The sequence below is a fragment of the Aptenodytes patagonicus genome, chromosome 1 (assembly GCF_965638725.1).
Source record: "Aptenodytes patagonicus chromosome 1, bAptPat1.pri.cur, whole genome shotgun sequence".
NCBI lineage: Eukaryota > Metazoa > Chordata > Aves > Sphenisciformes > Spheniscidae > Aptenodytes > Aptenodytes patagonicus.
The window spans coordinates 226,722,653-226,743,585 of record NC_134949.1 but is presented as its reverse complement, the minus strand read 5'-3'; the positions used below and the strand labels follow the sequence as shown (position 1 = coordinate 226,743,585).

At 53.5% G+C, this 20,933-nt stretch overlaps 1 protein-coding gene across 1 annotated transcript in view; it reads right to left on the bottom strand.

Moving 5' to 3' along the window:
- Positions 1 to 6,291: 6,291 nt before the first annotated feature.
- The window catches only part of CHRDL2 (chordin like 2), a 37,779-nt gene continuing 23,137 nt past the window's right edge, over positions 6,292 to 20,933 (bottom strand). Inside the window, 7 exon segments of the mRNA XM_076332518.1 lie at positions 6,292 to 6,875; positions 8,698 to 8,790; positions 13,426 to 13,608; positions 16,357 to 16,551; positions 17,471 to 17,639; positions 18,997 to 19,052; positions 20,180 to 20,273. Coding sequence (XP_076188633.1) covers positions 6,796 to 6,875; positions 8,698 to 8,790; positions 13,426 to 13,608; positions 16,357 to 16,551; positions 17,471 to 17,639; positions 18,997 to 19,052; positions 20,180 to 20,273 — 870 coding nt within the window. The 3' untranslated portion in view covers positions 6,292 to 6,795.

The following is a 20,933-nucleotide window of genomic DNA, read 5'->3' as shown; positions in this document are numbered from 1 at the left end:
CCAGATTAGGTACATCCTGAGCTGCTCCGGCATCCAAAAAGGTGCAGAAACAGGGGAAAAGAGTGATTACAGACACATTTCTATGTGAGAAGAGACAGGAAATTTTAGGACTGTTTAGTCTGGAGAGGAGACAGGTCCGCGGTGGCACGAGAACAGCCTGTGAGCCATGCAGCACGGACAATCCTCTGGTTTCTCCATTTCTCATCCCCGAAAAAGAAAGGGATGTGCAGGGGAGAGTGGATGCAAGGGAAACGCTCGCCCTGCGTGGCATGCAGGTCTCTATGGAGGGCTACAAGCACTGTTTTAAGAGAAATCCCATCCCTTTGGGGAGAAATCCCCTCCCTTGGCTGGAGGAAGGTGCTATGAGAACATACATCCCAATTCATTGGGAGATGCTTCATCTACAAGCCAAAAATTCAAACCATCTCCAGAGCCGTGGGCTTCATACAGGACTTTCAGGGCAGCACCAAACCCAACAAAACCTTCTTGTATGTGACTTAATTTCCCCATGGCAGAGCCCTAAGGGTGCAGTGACACCCCAAACTGAGCAGAGCACATCACCAGCCCCTGCTCTCCCTTCTTGCCCAGTGGGGAACAAGGCTCCAGCGGACGTAGCCGAGAGGTATTGGCTTCCCCTTCGCCCCTGGGCCGCCTGCGGGGAAGGGGGGCTTCATGCAGATTAAGGTGAAAATAGATATTTTGCATGACTGAAAATCCGATGCAATGGAAAACAGCAGGAGCCAAGGAAGTGAGTGTAGCTGGCAATTATATAGACATATAGTTTAGAGAAGTGTTTTGACTAACCTGATAATAGAGCATGAAATAGCATGGCTCTGACGTAAAAAAAACCCTGAGACCCCAGAGGTAGAGCCAAGATTTCTGATGGTGACTTGCCATCCGTCCTGGAGCACACAGCCACGGGGTAATTCAGGTTGGACGGGACCCCAGGAGGTCCCTGGTCCAACCTCCGGCTCCAAGTAGGGATAGCTTTGAAGTTACATCAGGTTGCTCAGGGCTGCGTTCAGGCAAGGGCTGAGTTTCTCCAAGGATGGAGATGCCCCCCCCCCTCCTTCCCTTGGTCCCTGTTCCAGCATTTCATCAGCCTGAAGGGGAAAGCTTTTTTGGCGTATCTTCCAGCTGGGCTGGGTCCAGCCTGTCACTGCCTGCCTGGTACTGGGGACCCAAACTGGACCCGGTGCCCAAATGCGGTCGGCAGAGACCAAAGGTGTCTCAGCACAGGTTGCACCAGCCATGGGATATCTGATGTACTTATTGCGCACAAAACAGATCACAGCAAGAGGAGAAAGGGATTGCAGGGGGGCTGGCAGGAGATATGGGTCCCATAGAAGAAGCAGCAGGAGATGCGGGTCCTGCAGAAGTGGCAGGAGATGCAGGTCCTGCAGAAGCAGTGGCAGCATGCAATCAGATCATGACATCTTCTCCCTGAGGGCCAAGAAGGGACTGTGGCAAGGGGAGAACTTCCCCAGCCAGGGATGCTGCATTAAACACCCCTGTGTGTTGCTGTTGCCCCAGGGAGCCAAAGCCCTTCCAACGGGAGAGATGCTGCCGTAGTCCAATTGCAGGGTTGCACCTGCAAATACCCCGAGGAGCCCACAGCAAATCAAACGGAGGAACTACCCAGCGGTGCTCAGAATTAGCAGCATTTAACCCACATGCAAAACGCTGGCAGCGGCCAGGCAGATGCAGGCAGGGTGGCAAAACCCATCGATGCCACCTCAGCCCTCATGCAAGAGCCCTTCTCCTTGCAGGGCTGGGTGCGCTGATGTCCCCCTCTCCTCCTGGTTCAGGCCAGGGCTGGTGTCTGGGTCCATGCCAGGTTCCCTCAGACAGGACATCGGAAGCCCCAAAGCCCTCGGTGTCACACAAGCTGCATTTGGGTATTTGCTCTGAGTTTTTTTGCTCTCAAGACTTCAGGCAACCTTTATGCCACGGCATGAAGACCTGTGCTGCTCCTCCAGCTCGGTGGTGCCACCGATGGGTGCTGGCTTCCTGCTCACAGGTTTTATCCACATCAGCAAAGGTCCAAGCCAGCTGAAACTCCTTCTCATGCTTTCTGGCTAATTCAAGAGAATCATGGGGAAGGCAGTCCAGAGCAGGGGGGACATCAGCCAGGTTATGCAGGGAGGTCTCGGAGAGCTCCAAACCGTGCATCATCTCTGCAACCACAACCTGAGGTTTCTCCTTGCTCACAGATGTGCAAACACAGTCAGGATTGCAAGGTTTTGCCCCCAACCCTTGAACAGATCAGAAATGAGTCACAGCCAGCACAACTGGACAATGACGGGGCTGCAAACCCTGTTAAGAAGCTGTAAGGAAAGCGGCCCAGCTGTAAAAAAATACTACAAAGGTGCTGAGCTACCTCGGGGTAAGGGGAGCAAATGCAAGCATCAGTGAGGGGTCATGGGCACTTGGCTCTACGCATGGCAGGGCAGGGTGGCCTCAGCCCTGCACATGCCAAGAAGGACCCCATCCCTGCTGGTCCTCCAGCTGTGGTGGGATGGGCGCCCGCGTGGTCAGGGCTGCAGCGGAGGTGGCAGTGAGAGACGTGGGATGTCCCCAGGGAACGTCCCCTGCAGACCCTGGGAGCAGCCCCCCCCAAGCCCCCTGCAGAAAGCCCAGCCAAACGTCAGCGTTGCAAGAGATGAAAGGTCCCACAGCATGTGCCAGCTCTGCCCCCAAATCAACCCCGTCTTCACGGCTCGGGGTGGAAACGGGGCGATTCCTGCAGAGGCAAACGGACGCAGGGAGGAGGAGCAGGGCGAGGGAGGCGATGCCACTGACCGCGAAATGTTGGCTTCTGATCTGTAGCTGCTGATCCAATTAAAAGGGTTAATCCCCAGAGATGCCCCTGCAGGGAAAGCAGCCTCTAAGAGGTCCCCCGCGGGGAGGTATGGTCATTAGGGCAGGCTCCCGGAACGAACGGGTCTGGCGTTATCACTGACACGATTGCAGATTACCCACCGCTTGCCGCCCCATCCAGCCCTCAGCAAGTCCCTCTGCCCCTCCTCGGCCACATGTCACCAGGCAGGGCTATGCGCAGAGGTTGGTCACCAGCTCACGTGGCCCTTGTGCATGTCCCCAGCGCTCCTCTGGGATGTTTGTTTATAGTCCTGGGAGAAATGAAGGTCTCTGACACTGGCCAGCAATCAGGGTAAGCCAAGGTAAAGCTGATGTCTTCTCCCTCCCACACCACTGCAGGGAAGGAAAAGCCAGAGGGACCAAAATGTTATGGCTGGAGAAGGATGGATTGGGAAGGATGGATGGAGAAGGATGGGTGGATGGATGGATGGGGAAGGGTGGATGGGGAAGGGTGGATGATGAAGGATGAATGGGAAAGGATGGATGGATGGATGGATGGATGGATGGATGGATGGATGGATGGATGGATAAATAGATGGATGGGGACGGATGGATGGGGAAGGGCGAGGAACCCACCTAAGAAACCCATGGTTGCAGCTCTGCCGTCTGAAGGGAGAGCTGAGCCCACCCTTCATATCCCTGTTGGCTCAGGGATCACTTCAGATGGGTAAGAGCCCTTCCTGCCTCACCGCGGAGAGCAGAGGGAAGGCTTTTGGATCTCCTTGAGTGGAGACAAGCTGCCCTGTGCCACCTGTGGCTGTGTCCCTTGGACAGCAGACAGCGGTGCTGCTCCAGGACCAGTGCAAGGCGAGGTGCCTCCAGGCTTATTCCTCCAACCAAACGAGCAAAAATCAATGTCATCCCGGTTTTCTCTGTCAGGAGCCGGCAGCCGAGATACGGTGCTTGGCTCCTGCCTAACTGGAGCTCGCCCCTTTGGTCTGCGTTGCTGCAGCGAGCGAGGGGGAACAGCAGCCAAGGTGAGAATGTTTTACTGTTCAATATAAAATTTATGGGGTGCCTTTTATGACAGCGTCCCAAAGCAGGGCTGCAGTAAAGGGAGAACTGAAAGGCAGCGGAAAGCCTGACTCGCACCAACAGAGCGCTGGCAGTGGCGTATCGCCTGACGGCGGGGGAGAAGCTGACACCGGAGAAGATGAGATGCTGCTCGGAGGCAGCCAGGGCCTGGGAGTGCGATGGGTCTGGGAGACAAAGAAAGTTACGGGAGGATGGGACAGTCACACCGTGCAAATGGCACCTTTGGAGACTTCCACATCTTCCTTTCGTGGAAGCTCAGCACCAAACCCTGTTTGCTAGGACCAACTTCAGTGCAAGGACAACGGCAGCAGCAGGAGCAGAGCATACCCCATCCACCCCGGAGCATCTGCACTGGTGCAGCAACCAGGGCAATGCCCTCTGTGTTTCCTGGGAAGGGACCAGGCGGCGGCAGCATCTTTTGGTGGGAAGCTCCTTGGGATGGGACTGCTTCATCTCCACCTCGTATCTCCATGAAACCTCTCTCCAAAGAAACTCCCTCTTGCATATCACTGTTAATCTCCAAACCTCCCTGCCCGAGGCAAAGCTCAGCTGGGGGTCCAGGGCGATGCAGCTCTGACAGGGGTGATGCAGCTCCGTGGTTACTTCAAACACACTTTTTAGAAGAAATACAATGCCCCACGCTCTGGGTAGAGATAACTCAGTGAGGGACGGCAGGGACCTCGCCCCAGGCAGGTTCCTCCTGGCCGTGGAGCAGCTGGCACCATCCGCCACCCTCCCGGAGATGGTAGAGGAGCTCTGTGTGCATAGCACTCAGCTGATTTGCACCCAAGAGGTCTCCTGCCTGTGTCTGGGCTCAGTGTAACCTATATGGGCTCAGTATAACCTATATGGGCTCAGTATAACCTATATGGGCTCAGTAACCTATAGATACCTGCAGGAAACCTCATCCGGGCCGGGCAGTGCAGGGTTTGTGCTGGTTTTCTCCAGGCCATCCCTAGGAACCCAACGGGGCAGCTTCATTTTCAAATGCCTGCCGCTTCTGGTAAATGAGCGTAAATTGGGGCTCAGCTCTACTTCAATTAGCGCACACGACAGCGCGTTAATTAGGCTGACGAGTGAGGGGTCAAGCTCTGCCTGGGGACTGGCAGCATCCTCCCCACTGGGGCACGGCTGCAATCATGCACACAGCCGTGGGGCGAGAGGGTGGCTTCGCCCCTCTCCCTTTGCCCCACGCCATGGGGGACACCCCCAACGCCCAAAGCATCACTGGGATTTTTTTTTTTCCTGGATAAATTTAACGAGATCAGCGCTGTCGCCTGGATCATCGCAGGGCTCCGGTGAGTAGTGCCAGGTCGGTGCCGACCGGCTGCTCCGATTATCCCCGGTTGCTCCTTGCTGCAGGTCCGCTGGAGCTGCGGACGCTTTGCTCTCCGGCTTCTCTGTCCTTTGGCCGTGCACAGACCTGGTTTCCATTCACATCCCGAGCGCGTGGCTGCAACTGCTGTTTTTTGGGAGCATAACGAGGAGAGAAGGGGAAGGCATGGCCGCCCCCGGGGTGGGAGCTGCTCGTATTGATCCTTTTATAGCCCCACGTGAGCGGTTGCCTGTCCAAGAGGGAGCACCTGCACTCACTTAGCAGCTTGCTTGGGCTCCCGTCCAGCACGCCAGGACCTCCCGTTTCCTGGCCCAGGTTTGCCCCCAGCCTTCGCCTGACCCCCGTGCCCGCTGCCAGCCCCGAGCTCCGTTTTCAGCCCCGAACCGGCTGTGGACCGTAAGCAAGCGGGGCGGGATGATCAGCAAAGCATCCGTGGGATGCTCTCTGCATGCCCCAATCCCGCATCCCAACCCTGAGGATGTTGCCTGAGCGAGTGCAAGGGGATCAGACCCCACCGGGATGGGGGTCCCAACGAGGCCCCCCCGAGTTGTAACACGGACCCTACGGGGAAAAGAGAACCGGCACAGGAGGCTGAATCAAGAAGACGCTTTAATCAGATTTATCAGACAGATCTGGATCTCCAAATAAATAGATTTATCAAAACAGAATAAAACAAGAAACCAGGGATAAATACATGTACCAAAACAACCTGAAAATCCCCCAAAGCTATTTCCAGACAGGGGGAGGGTGATGCTGCTGCACCCCCTCCTCCCCACACTGCAGAAATGGTCCTGTTCGCCCTTTGGGAGATGCCCCTCCTGTGAATACAGCCCAGTAGATATTATGTAGGATATATATAAATATATAGCATAATAACATGCTTAGTAGCGACCTTAGTGCAGTGTTTGGGGTCTCAGACCCTGTCAGCAGGTGGGTCCTCCCAAAAACTACATCTTCAAGCGATCTGCAAAGAAGGGAAAAGAATCCTCCCAGCTGAAACAGAGGAGAAAAGACACAAGATTTTTCAAGAAATACCCTCTGGAGGGTATTCAGCCAAAGAAACCCTTTGCAGATCACAGGGGCTCCAAGAACATAAATAAGGATGATTTTTCTCTCCTTGCAGGTCATCTTTATGCCGGCGGTGGTAAAAAGCATGGTCTGGTCCTGCTTTACTGCTAGCTCCTGATGCTCTTCAGAAATGCCGGGGTGTCGGGGACGTATCCCACCTCTTCACGTCGCACCAGGTCTCACATCTCCACCATCTCCCCTTCCTCCCTCTGCACACCCGACATCTTCGGTAGCAGGAGATGACGACCGGCCTCTTGTGCTCTCCCGCTGGAGAGAGGCACCTCCACGGCTGTGGCTTCAATGCGGTTCAATTTGGTTCGTTTGCTGGAATTTCTGTAATTTACACTAGTGTATCCTTTATTGCTGTGCCAGTCTATTTAATAATGCAACTTTTTTTTTTTTTCTTATATATGTGTAGGTGTGTATGTGTGTGTGTGTGTGTAGATAAATCAATAGCTAGGTTAAAGTTTTTTTCTTTACAAGTTCTTTGTTTCTTTCTCTGGGCTCTCTGTCATCCTCAGCTCTGACGTCTGGGCTCGGAAGATGTTCCAGTGACCTGGATGAGCAGAGACGGACGCTCATTAGCAACAAACCTCGGAGCAGGAAAACACAATTTACCCCACGCGTAAGCACCCTCCACGCTGGAAGACCCACGAGGACCATGCTGGGAGAGAGGTGGGGAGAGAGGTCTGCCCGCAACGCTGGCCGTGGCCGGAGCAGCTCATCAGCGGCCACGTAATCTGGTCTTAGACTTGGCCATCTTGCAATTAAAATAGTACTTGAGGTCAAGAGGGGCCCTACATACCTCCTGCAATGCAATTAACAGCACAATCAATGGCATTTCCAATGCTTTCCCTGGAAACCACTCGCACGCTCTTAAAAGAAAAGGAGCTCAGTCTGAAACAGGGATAAATCCCCCTCTCTGCCTCCTCAAAGGATGCTTTAATGTGAGCGGTTAGGGCTGTGTCCCCCCCGGCATGTCTGGGATTCGGGCTGACTCCCTGCCTCTCAGGGGGAAGAAGCATTTTTGCTTGTCCTCTGACTCATCATCAGAAAGCCAAAATTCACGTTTCATGGGCCATGGGCTTCTGTCAGCCCCGTTTCTTTGGGGTGGGTTGCTCAAAACCCCCCCATCTATACTCATTTTTCTGCTGCTGCCCCAGCCTTGGCTCTTCGTGCAGGGCTTTGCGACCACGTATGGTCAGGGAAGGTCCTGCTGCAGGAGAAGAAACCCCCCTAAGTCCCCCCACGGCCTCACTGGTGAGCTGCAGACTCCCTGCAAAGCAAATGCATCGGTGGGAGCTGGGCAACACCCCCAAAATGAGCACAAAGCTCCCCAATCCCTCTCCTTGCTCCCCCAAAACACCAGCATCCCTGTACTTGCAGGAGGTGGCTGGAGGTGCTTTCCCTCTAGGTGGTCGCTTCCCCTGTAACCCCAGCAAGGATTATGCAGCCCTAATGTCGTCATCCTCGGGGGGGGGGGCATATTTTCTAGCTGAATTAATCTCCTGTTGTGAAGAAATCACTGGCCAATGCTTTCCTAGAACTTGCAGCAACGGCAGAGGGATGTTTTCACAACAGGGTCATTTGTCGGGGGAAACTGAGGCAAGAAGGAGGTGGCACGTGCCAGAGACCCCGTCAGGGTGTGAGACCCAATCTGGGAGCAGGGACTTGAAAACCCCCCAGGGTTTGGTCAAGAGATGTTCTCTTGAACGGATTGGAGGTGAAAACAAATCTCCGCCCTCCCTGGGGCACTGGGTGCGCTGCTACGCACCGGGCAGCAGCGCCGTTCCCGGCTGACCCGATGACCAGTGGGTGCTGGACAACACCGGAATGGCTCCGATCCGAACCTAACCCGTTAAACTCTAACCCAGCCCAGGCAAAGAGGCAGCCAGTGGGAAACAGCACGGCAGTTCCGCGCCGCACAGGCACTCTCAGCATGTGCATTGGCATTCCTGCTTTTTGTAACATTTACGCACATCCAAGGACATTAAGAATGATTTTAAAAAATATTTCAAGAGTTTATTTTTTTCAAATCCCTTGCATCATTTTTTTTCCCCCGTAACAGCAGATGGATTAGATATAAAAATCAGTTTTACAGGCTTTGGAGAGACAAAGCCTTTGGATTTCACAAGCGCGCATCCACTTTTAGAAAGCTGGCTGCCCTTTCTGATACCATAAAGTGAAAATGTGACTGCTAACCAGGAGCGTTGCATATGCGTGTGAAGACAGGTCAGCCCCGACCTGGCTATGTCTGCGCAAGCCTTCTCCCTCTGGTTTGCTCCCCACGCCGTGCCGGGATTTATGAAGCAAAACACGGGGTTGTTCGGGGCAGGGTCTGCCGGAGGAGTGGGGAAATGGGATTTTTCTCTCCCTACCTTCGTTTGTCCTGGTGATCAGCCTGAAGTTCTGCGCTTCTTGCTTGAATTCCTGTTTGCTGATCTTCTTGGTCTGTATCAGATGAAATATCCCTGCAGAGAGAAACAGAGGGCATCAGCCTCTGCGATGCTCAATTTGAGGCTCAGATGGGTTTGTACGCACACCTCTCTGTCCCCTCCTGCGATGCAAAAGGGACACAGGCTGCACCGAACGCCCCGGGGTCCTGGTGGGAGTTTGGGAGCGAATCCAGGGCTGGCCAAGGACCAGGAGAAATCTCATTTGAAAACAGCAACTGCTCGTTAAATCAGAACACGGCAGGGACAACAGCATGAAGCAGGTGAAAGCAGTAAGATTTTGTTGCTCTGAAAAGCACCTCGCATTGGAGGAGGTCTGATCTCCCCCAAAACCGTGAGAGAAATTAAGGTGAGACCAACGGGATCCTGGGATCCCCGTCCTCTCTGCTCACTCTTGACCACCTATCTTCCCCGACCGCAGAGGTCCCTGCATCCTAGGATGTTTTCCTTTCCTGGAAGCAGCTGAGGACCGATGTTTTCCATCCCCCTGCCCCCAGCCCTGAAACTCCTCCAGGACAGAAAAAACCACGAATGACCTCAGCAGAGACTGATATTTCTGCCCGTGCCAGCATCGTCCTGTTAGTGGAGGTGCCTGACTCAGACGTTTGACCCAAGAAAACCAGAACCTGCCTTTAACAACGGAAGTGACCTTTCTGCAGGATTAGGGGTTACGATATTCGTATTCGCCTGCAAAGCGTGACAAACCGGGCAAGTATGCCTGGCATATCCTTCCCCACCTCTCACCCAGACTCCCCGTGCGTCCAGCATCTCACTGCCGGCAGATGTCAGAGGCGACGTGGTCCCCCTTATTTGGTTAAGAGACTTTCCCCGGTTCCCAGCAGCAATTACACATAAAAGAGTATGTAACGAATGGGAATGGGCTAGCAATCCATGTAAATGAGATGTTATGGGCTCTGGAAAATTAATACAGGAAGTCAAAGACATCCAGAGAAATATGTGGATATTTGGACTATTAATAAGTCCTTCAAGTGGGTCAGGAAAAGAAGTCCTACCAGTAACAAAAGAAGATACTGGATGGAGATAATAAAACTGTTAATGACGCAAGAAAGGCACAAGTGTTCAATAAATCCTTCTGGTCTATACTTAGAAAGGAGCAGGAGGGTGTGCTTATAGTCCCCGTGGCTGATGAAGCACTTTCCAGTACATTAGTAACCAAGAGGATATTTTAAACAAGACCTACAAGAGATAAACATCTTTTAATCAACCGACCTAGATAATGTTCACCCAAGAGCCCTCGGAGAGCTGGCTGAGACCTTTGGCCCCCCGGACGGTCGTTTCTGACACATGCCAGGAGCTGGGGAGCAGCAGAGGAATGCGGACGATGCTCTAGCGCGCACAAGGAGAGCATGAGGCGGCGCAGATAAGAATAGCCCACTGCGCTTGCCACCCGCCGAAGAGGCAATACGGGATGGAGGTGGTAAAGGGCGATGCCATTTCCCGGCGAGCAGGTCCCGTCCAACAGGCAGGATCGTTCTTTGCAAAGTTTAGGATGAGATGGAGGGAGGTGGTGGGGCTGTTGGGCACTTACCACCTTTCTTGGTGCTTTAAAGGGGGCTGATAAGAAAGATGGGGACAGACTTTTTAGCAGGGCCTGCAGCGACAGGACAAGGGGGAATGGCTTTAAACTAAAAGAGGGCAGATTCAGACTAGATAGAAGGAAGAAATGTTTTACGCTGAGGGTGGTGAAGCACTGGCAGAGGTTGCCCAGAGAGGTGGTGGATGCCCCATCCCTGGAAACATTCCAGGTCAGGCTGGACGGGGCTCTGAGCAACCTGATCTAGTTGGAGATGTCCCTGCCCACGGCAGGGGGGTTGGACTAGGTGACCTTTAAAGGTCCCTTCCAACCCAAACCATTCTGTGATTCTATGATTCTATGCTTTAGGCACTGCCTCAGGACCAAAAAACAAGTAGAGTCCAGTAGAGCACAAGGAATTAATTAAGGACCAGCCCCATCTGCAAGGCAGCAATTCATCTTTCCTAGTTTTGCAGAGACAAGGGAGAGACAGGCTTTTCCACAGTGCCACTCTACCCATCCTAAAATGGGTGGATGGGACATACCGTAATTGCTTGTCTCTGCTGACTACGTGGGGAACCAACATGACTCTTTAAACGTGGTACTTAACGCGGGGCTGGGGAGTGAAGAGAGTCTAATTCAAGAAACTGGTCTCAGGAGTTGCTAAATCATCTGCAAAACAAAGCCTCGGCGGGTGGATGGAGACGGGAGCATGGGTGCACATGGGTGTACGAGACCCATCGCAGCAGGACACAACCTTTGACCAGAGCCCCACGCCCCGTTTTGGGCTCTGTACTTCAAGAAAGACACGGAGAGAGTCCAGAGCAGAGCTATGGGAAGGACCAAAGGACCAGAAATTTCTAACGTGAAGGAAAGACTGAAAAAAACTGAACTGCTTAAACTGTGTAAGAGAGGACAGAGGCAGGAGCTGATGGCATCTTCAGAGGAAAGGAGTCTGCTCTTCACACCCGCGGTAGAGAGGATGAGAAGGCATGAGCTTGAGCCGCAGGGAAGCTGCACGTTGGGAAAAGTCTTCCCTTAGGAAGGGGTTTGTGGCTCTGGAAGAGATTAGATGGGCCGAAGAGTCTCCGTGGCAGGAGATCTTCAAGCACGTGCCAGAAGAGCATGGGGATGGCTGGTCCAGACCCCGCAGGTCTCCTCCAATCCAGGTGCGAGGGTGTACCAGCATGGTGAGACACTGGGGATTGCTGAAGTTCCCAGAGCTGCAGGTTTTCAGGATAGAAAGGAATATTTTGATCAACGTCTAAGCAACAGCCTGGCAGGGTAAATGTGGGAAAGAGATCCATGGGGGGACCGCACCTCCAAGTACAGCCAAGGCCTCCAGCGAGGCAGGGTGAAGGGCAGGAGTCAACGACAGAGCCTCCAAACCATGCTGGTCCCTCTCTGGTCCTGCCTGTTCCTTTGTTGTCCTCACACCCCATGATAATTCTTGCTCTACACCATCAGAAAGTCACATTTCAAAACTCCTGAGGTGTTCAGATCCCTAAAAACACGGGGAAGCCCCCACTGCCGCTCAGCTGGGGGCTGGTCGTGCACCACCAGCAAGCTGGGTAAAGCTTTTGGCTGGGTGTTGGCACCAATTTCTCCTCCTGCCTCATGGAGGAAACCATCCCGGCACAGAAATAGATGAGGCCACGTAGGTATCATAAGCCCATACAAAGGCAGATGGACAGGCTCCAGGCGCAACTTGCAGCCTCTTTTCTCCACACACACTGCTCTGTTGGTAGAGTGATGGACCATGGAGAGGTGGAATCCATATGTGACTGAGCTCATGCTCTTTCCCAATAGTAACACTTTGCTCTGCCAAGCAAAAGAGCTGTGTTGGCCTCGGGGACAAGGGCCTCCCCTGTCCTTGGCTGGCAGGGCTCAGGAGCTCCGTGCAGACGCAAAGCTTTTGGCCTCAGAAGGTGGCAAGAAGGTTTGGGTGGCGACCTCTGCCAAGGAGCGAGGAGAGGAAATGGTGGGGCCCAGACAGTGCAGGCTCAGAGCTGTCCTCCAGCTACAAGGTGCCATTGTGAAGGAGGCTTTGCCGAGGCGGGGGGGAGGACAGGGAGAGGGGCACCATGGAAGACGGAGGATGGCAGGGGGAGGATGGAAACATGATGGCAGCCAGGGCTCCATCTCAGGAGTTAATTTCTCCGGCTACTATCCAAGTGTGCCCACCCTCGGCGGCTGGGAAGAGCCAGCCCCAGGAGGGCCGAGGTCTCCTTAGGGATAGAGGTGAGACATGAACATACCCAGGAGACCAGAATATCTGCCTACAGATGTCCAGAAGACACCCAGCTACACGGGCTGAGGGCCACTGTATCCATAGGTAGGGTACGACCAACCTCAAGTTCTCAAGGCACAAGTTTTTGCAAGGGGTAGAGTACGTCCAACGGAGACTCGGGGTTGGGGCACTGCGATGCTTTCCCGGGCCCAAGAGAAACAAAACACAAATACCTACTGGACCAAGTGTCTCTAGTAGAGATAGGCTCCTCTGGTCCATGAGTGTTGCAAAGCTAAAGGTACGGGGACAGAGCAAGAGATTGGTGTCATTTGACGGTGTATTTGCCATGCTTTGACCTCTGGAGGACACACCAACAGGAGCATCCAAATCCACCCGTCCAAAAAGTGGGCTGGGGGCAATTCATCCCCCCCCCGCGTGCACCTTTGCAGCAGCTCTGCAAGCTTTGCTCCCAGTGATGGGTGGACTGGGGGGAAAAAAAGAGTAAAAGCAAAAATATGGAATGACCAGAACAATTTTTTGGTTTGTTTTCCATGTGCGTTTGGCGTGGAAGCGGGCAGGTTTGGAGGAGCAGCCCCATGGCCCTTGCCTTGTTTGCCCACACGCTGTGCCTCTGGATGGTGTTGCAGCTTGTGGCGGGATACACTGGGGCCAAAAGTGGTTTCCAGCCCCTGGTCTGTGTGCAACTGCAGCAAAAGAGTGTGAAAGGGGGGAGTTTTAGAAAAGCCAACCTGGTGTCAGCAGGTTTCAACTCACTACACAAGGTCTGGAGCACCACGAAAAGAGCCTGAAAAATTGAACAAAGCTTGGAAAGCAACAGGTTTCCACACACACGCTCTCCGTTGCTGGCTGGTTTCGTTACGGTGCTCACCTTTAATCAGCTTCCAGTTGTAGATTTCCACCTCTTCCGTGGGCTCCTTCTCAATTGCGATCGTCCTGAGGATCTCCTTGGAGGTCTCTGAGCTCGACGGCACAAACATGTACACCAGGACACGGTTGGGGTTCTTGCCACACCGGGTGGTGACTACTTCATCGGTGGGTTTGACTCTGGTTTCTGGGCAAAAACAAGGACAGAGTTCATTAAACAGGGGCAGGAAGGAGCTTGGAGGAGCCGCCTCAGCACCCGAGTCGAGGAAAAGGCATCTCATTGGGTTTGATGCCATGTGGCGCAGCCGCATCTCTGAATGGGACCTTGGCTCCCAGGGTCCGATCCCCAGCGCCGAGATCAGCAGCAAAGGGAGATGACGATAAAGGATCTGTGGACCTGTTCATCCCCGTATTTTCCATTCCCCTTGATTTTGGCAGCCTCTATGCCAGCAGGGATAGGGAAGGGGGATTTTCTCCACCTGGATCCGCCATACCCGCTGCAGGGACCTTGGTGCCATCATCACTGCAAAGCCCAGGCTGGATTCCCCGCTTCCCATCTCGCTCCCGTTGCCTTGCCGGAGGAGGAACGTCAGCGAAGCGAAGGGATGAGCCTGCAGCACGGGAGCCAGCGCCGTGGCTGGGCTGCCTGGGCAGCACGCCCAGCACAGCCCCACGGGTGGGCTCAGCCCCAGCCCAAGCCCCCTCCCCGCATGGGGTGCAACGGCGGGGAGACCCACACCAGGGGCACCGGCGGGACCCTACGTGACTTTTTCAACACCCTTGGTAAAGGAGAGCTGCTAATTTTTAAAATTTTTTTATGTATCTGGAGTAATTAAGAATCCCCCATGGTTTTGGAAGGAGATTTATTGCCTTTGGTTGTGGTCCCTGGAACGCAGAGGAGCCCAGCTCTGCTGAATTTAGCCTTGTTCTCCCCATCATTTTGGATGCTGAAGCTTTTTACACTACTAGAAAGAAAGTTTGGCTATAAATAGATGCGTGGGGTTTATTTTAGTAGGGCCGTTATTTTAGGCCTGATTCTGCTCTCCCCTGTGCTTTCTGGGGTGGTCCTGAGCTACTCTTCTCGGACAGGGGATGGAAATCCCAATTTAAAGGGATGCAAAGCCAGGCTTTTTCAGCAACAGGAAGACAAGCGTTCAGCTCTGCAGACTCAGCGTGATGCAAAGGGGGACGACCACAGCCCCCCACCCTCATCCCTGCCACCGCGGGGTCCAGGTGCAGGAAAACCTCCGTCCCAGACCATTAAACTTCACCCATTCCAGGGCTGCTCTTTGCATCGATCGAGGCAGCCCCGCCTTCACGACAGGGAAGGAACCACACGTCTTCGCAGGTACAACAGGTATTTAACAACCTCGGAGCTTCACGCTCAAGCCACTCGATGGCCAACAGCGTTGGGGAGGAGGAGCAGGGACCCAGGGGTCCCGGCCGCTAGCTCTGCCCCCAGCAGCCGCGATGGTTTCCCCATCCGACCAATGCATCGCAGCAATTCCCCTTCGATCGGGATCCCTTTTGCAAACAGAAATCGCCCAGCGTTTCTCTCCAAGCTACTGGGTACGAAGGAGGAAGAGGAGGACAGTCATGGAAACTGCCTGGAAAAAGAAGATGGGCAAAACCTCCGTGCAGTGAAACAGAGGACAAGCATGTAACTTGGCTGAGCAGTATGTATGTGTGTGTGATTGCTATCTGTGAGTACTGGAAAGCAAGAAGAAAATAATTTTGGCTGGGTCGGAGTGTTTAACTGGATATAAATGAAGACTGAACAGCAGACAAGAGATCCCAGCAGAGAAAGTTGTAGACTTTAAACCAGAAAGACCCGCTATAATGGGAATGCAAGACTGGAAGGGCTCTGCTCCGTCATCACATCCCATTCCCACCAGGCACCATGTCATAAATCCTGCTCATAAACATACCAGAAACCTTATTAAAACAAGCTGAGCTTCTGCCCTTCACTCCCCTGGGGAGGCCATCCCAGAACCTCCCTGCTCAGAGGCTGGAAAACCTTGAAAATCACAGCTGAAATTATTTTGCAGCCTGTTTGCCCCCATTCTTAAATGTGGCAATGCCCCTTGCTTATTCTCCCTGGTGAGACCCCTCCACGAAACCACCTTGAAGATGCACATCAGAGGAGATCGCACAGCAAAATTGCTGCATCTGCAGTCGGGCTCAAAGAGACTTCGGTATCTTTAGTCTCTCTAGGGAAGCAGTGGGTGGTCCATCATCTAAACGTCTACTGCCAAATGATAGTACAGAGAGGTATAGCCTAGAAAACATTCTCCAGTGGGAACAGTAGAAGATCTCATGCCCTGCCACACCTTTGCCAGGTCTGTGGTTTAAGATAAACAGCTTTGCAAAGACCAGGAAGCAACTGAGAGACCCAAAACCCATTGAACATGAAAAAAAAAGGCGTCCTCTCCACCATATCTCAGCCTCAGCACCAGCCCAGTTCTACCTGGCCCACCCCAACAGTTGTGTGCCTAACTCTCCCCTTCCAGGGACGGGGACCTCAACTCAAATTCAAACAAAACCATGAGTGCCACAGGTTAACCCCGTACCCGGGAAGTGTCCTCCCAATCTCAAACCTACATTTCAGCTGCCACAATTTAACCCTATGACTTCTTGTCCCAGCTGGAGGTCTGGAGAACAGACCGTATCCTCTCCCCAGAAAGCATCTTCTATCTGTCTGAAGACTCTTAGCATGTCCCTTCTTTGGGCATCTTTCTCCAGACTACACCCACCCAACAGATGCACCTTGGGTCAGTCCTGCTGCCCTCCAAGACAGACCAACACTTACATCAGTGCTTGCCCTGAATTCAAGTCACCAGTGATCTGAAGACCTACACATCTGCTCTGGGCTTTAAACGAAGGCTAAAGGAAGGAACTGGAAGGCAGCTGCAGGAGCAGGTGGGATCTCACCTACCTGGACATATTTTACAGCATTTCCCATCTACTTTCTCTGGATAGTCACACGGATACTCCTTGGGGCACGTGATCTTCTGGCAGTCCTGGACACCATCCTTGCAAGTGCAGAGGATGCAGGGCAGCAGGCCGTAGAGCCGGAAGACGGGGTGCCACACTTCCCCGTGGGAGTAGGTCTTCCCGTTGTAAACACAAGCTGGAGGAGAGAAAGAAAAGAGTTGCTGGTGGAAATAAATCCTCCTCCTCTTTGTACGCCCAAGACTTGGTGGAGCTCAACACATTTCACCACCTCAGAAATGGATGGTCCTGCTGTCTTGAGGAGCATGGTCCTCTGGCAGCACATCCAGCAACAGCGGACACTGGGATATTGCAGCCACACCACCAAGGAGGTGCCATGGGGCCGGGGGACCAGGTTCCAGGAGATGGAGGCTGCTGGGGTCAACCACCCTGGTGGGGGAGAGTGGTAAGTGTGGGCAGGACCTCACCTGCCTCCCAGCCTCTGCAAGCCCAGGGTCTCTCCGAGGCTGTCACAGGCATGAACCACAGTGAAGAGTGCCACCTGCTGACTCCTCCATGAAAATTTTTGGAGGTCCCAAAATTTCCTCCAGGGCTTCACCTCCAAGGACTGGAAAGAGCCCTTCTGGAGACACAGTGGTGGGAGAGACGCCAAGAGGAGAAGGGACCTGTCTTTTCCCCTTTGGCTTCATGGGGTTGCCTCCTCATCTCACTTTCCTACTCTCTCCTCCAGGAGGAAGACCACAGCACTGAGACAGACCCAGCACATGGCGGGTAGGTGCAAGGAGGAACATCCTGTCCCTCTGCAGCACTGTCCTGGAAGGACCATGTGGAGCCTTCCAGCTGAGCACCTCCCTTTCCAGGTCCCAGATATCCAAAACATCCCAAGGACCAATCTTCTTGGAAAGTGGTAGATTCATGCAGTCAAGAGGCTCTGGGCCACCAGGGCTGAGATAGCTGGGTGAGGCTGGCTGTGGAGGAGTGGGAAGTAGGACTTGATGGTGGAAATCGGCTGCTGAAACAGATTCCCTGGAGAATTCAAAGTCCTGGAGAAGTCACCTTAGGTCATGTACAGACTGCCTGGCCCCTCCATCCCTTACCTTTCTTGTGCTTCTCTTTCAAGACGATCTTCACGGTGGTGCCACCTCCTCCCTTGGGTTTGAAGCTCCTGGGAATGAACTCCAGGGAAGAACTGAGAACAGTGGACTCGGTGGCTCCGGGTGGCTTCCTGCCCATCGCTTCCCCCAAGCACTGGTCTTGCGAGTGCCTCTGTGAGCAGTCAGAGAAAAGAAGGGGACTCAGACCCAGGCAGTTGGGTTGTTCTCACTCCAAAGCACGCTGGAAAAAGCCATGCGGTGTCCTGCACACCTTCCATCAGGAGTGGAAGGTCCAGAGGCCACAGGGATGAGCAATGACCTGGGAGCCATCTTGGTGCCTGCCACCGCCTAAGCGGTGCTGAGCAGTTTGTGTCAATGCCCCACACTGGTGTCCTCCCTATGCTGCATGTGGGTCACCCTCATTGGGGCAGCACCCTTCTCTTCCCACACTCAACCCAATGCCCTCAGAGAAGAATGTGAGGTCCTACATCACTAACACAGGCAGGGAAATGGGCTGGTCTTCGCTAGATGCCTGCTGGGAAACTGAGGACTGGCATCCCAAAACAGGATCAGAGAGGCAAGGATGGGCCATATCCTGCCCTCTCACCTGGCGGGCACCAGGAGGGTTGGCGTGGGGCTGCCAGCCAGCAGGACTGAAATCTCAGGAACATCCTGGGCTTCCAAGAGCAAACTGCTGGGACAAGACATGCAGCACAAAGGGTCCCCTTGTGTCTATTTTGGAGGTTTTATAGGTGGTGGAGGTGCGACGCTGGCGTTTCACCCAGCAGTATGGAAAAGGGCAGGGCCAGGAGCTGTAAGTGACCTAATCCCACAGACCTGGCATGGGCTGCCCAGCTCTGAAATGTCACCGTGAATCAACCCTCGGCAGCCAAGGAGTCACTTTTTCCTTGCTGGGGCTGCCGATACAAACAGCCTGGGGAAATCACGCTGGTGGCCAGCTCCAGTGCTGGCTGCTCTGTGGGAGTTACGACTGGAAGGCAAGACACCTTTGAGCCCAGGGTGGAGAGGAGACACCATCTCCTGAAGCAAAAGCCCCCAAAGAGAGATTTGGGCCATCTGACTCTATGGATAAGGGTCACGTCTGGCTGTTGGTCACCTCTGAGTCTGCTCTGTCCATGTTCCTTGGCTGTTTTAACCTACTGGCCAACCTCAGCCAGGTTGGCCAACAAGAAGGAGAAGTGCCCAAGATTTCCAGCTCCTGCAGGTCTTTTGCTCTTCCAAAGACATCAGAGATGCTTCAGAGGAAGAGGACAAGAGTCTTTCCCTGGTGGTCTGAGGTCTCAGCCCATGCTGATGGCCCTCACCTAAAGTCAACTCCCAGACACGATTCATCTGCAAACCAGGTGTCTGTGGTTCTGCTGTCCAAGGAACTGACTGCCCTCCTAGAGCTGCTGTGGGTCATTTCTTTGTAGAAGACTATGGCCAAGGGCAAATGGCTTTCTCTGAGCTGTTTAATGGGGCTGTGCTAGAAGCAATAATCTGAGTTTTAAAATGCAAACTTCACGTACAACACCTCTGTTTAACTGCAGGGGTTCCTCTTCCGTGGACTTCTCATATGAGCCATCTGCAAGGAAAAACCATTGTCCTGTGAAATGCTGCAGGGCTGAATGAGGATTTGCTCTCTGGGGTGCAGCTGACTAAAAGCAAGTGTCTTCAGGGTGCTGGCCCACCTGCGAGGTCTGGAGAGAAGAGCTTTGACTATGCAACTGACATCACCCAAAGCAAATGGGAGCCGTACCCCAAAAACCCTTTTATCCCCACTATTAACAAGAGCTCAGCTCCAAGAAAGACATGGCTTTGCAGACTTCTGAAGTTAGGTGGCATGAAAACACCCCAGAGGTAGAGTATGTCATGATGGGGATGATCTGGCATTAAAAAGAAATCCAAAGACATTTGTCACCGAGTCAATGACATGCCCCAACTGCACCAAAGAAAACTAGGAGAGAGGAGCACAAATTGCAGAGGGGGGGAGTTTGGTGGAGGCACCTGGAGGAGGTCATTATGTGGCCATGGCCAGGAGACCACCACGGCCTTCCAGCTTCATAAATATTGCTCGTATTAAAGAGTCATTTTATGCTGTGACTTCATTGTCAGCAAGGTGTGAACCTGCCCATTCGCTCTTGAGTCCGTCTCATCTGGAGACATGGAGCTTGATCCTCTCCTCACCCTCCCAGGTGCGAGTCAGGGGAACCAGCAGCAAATTCAAGAGTTTCTCCCCCACAGAGAGCTGTGGAAGTGAAACTCAGCCATGCTGTACTGGGGTGGAAGTGGGGGGGATTCCCTGACTGTCCTGGAAACTTCCCTGGAGCAATAGCAGCATGCACCATCTTTACATGGTCCATACAACCATCTGCATCCTGGTGGGTGAGTGGTCTGGAGGACTTTGCCCTCCATGCAGGTCATATTTCTTGCATGATGCACCAGTGGCAGGGCAAAGAGCTCAGCCCTAGCCAGCATATGGGCTGCTGGGAGGCAGGACACAACTAGGTGTGGGAGGAGAAGCATGCAAGAAAAAGAATGAGCCCTCATCTTTTGTTTCCTGGTGCAACCAAGACACAGCAAGTGGCCTGATTTACAGCACAGGGTTCCAAAATCCTGCTAAAGTGGCTTGAAATGGCTCCTGCCAGCTGGTGGCAACCAGCTGGGGTCTCCCAGCCCTCGTTCAGGAGCAGCTCCTGGGCCCCTCATTACCTTTGCAGACCTGGCAGCAGGAATCCGGCACGGTTAGGGGAGAGGAGCACAACAGCTCCGGGCAGGTCACCAAGCCGCAGTAAATCTGGCCTTCCTAGGAGGGCAGGAGATAAAAAAAGCATTGTCAGCATTACCAAGGTCCAGACAGGGCTGTATGTCCTCCGTGTTGGGGTGCCAGCACTTCAAATTGGAGATCTAGCACAAATCATAAGCACCCTAATAGTCCATCCTCGAATATCACCAATCACCTAGCAACTGATGAAAGCTGAAAATCTGTCCCTGCCGCGCTCTCCATCCTGCGGGGTATAGCATGGCGGATGGTGTCCTCTCCTAGCATGGCTGGTTCACCGATTGCCAGTCCACATGCTCATGAGTGGAGTGGTCTTCCCCAAAAAGAGGGAGGCAGTGCCTTGCTCTAGGGCACCGTTAGTGCTACCGGATCTGAAACAGCCACCACACACCTGTAAACTCTGCGTAACACCCACCAACTCGAAGTGGGACAAAAACCTTTTCTCTGACATCTCCCAGGACAAGGACCTGGAGGAGACTGGTGGAAAGGGGAAGCGTGATGCTGAACCCAGACCCAGGTCCACGCCGCAGCTCTGCCCTCCCTCTGTGTTGGGTTATTCGATAACACCAGAGTCAAGCACACAAAGACACTGGGTCGAGAGCTGTGGATGGACGTTCAGGTGTAGACCTTCTTCCACTGGCTTGGTAGTTTGGAAAACATCATTGCTGTAGTGATTCCAGCTGA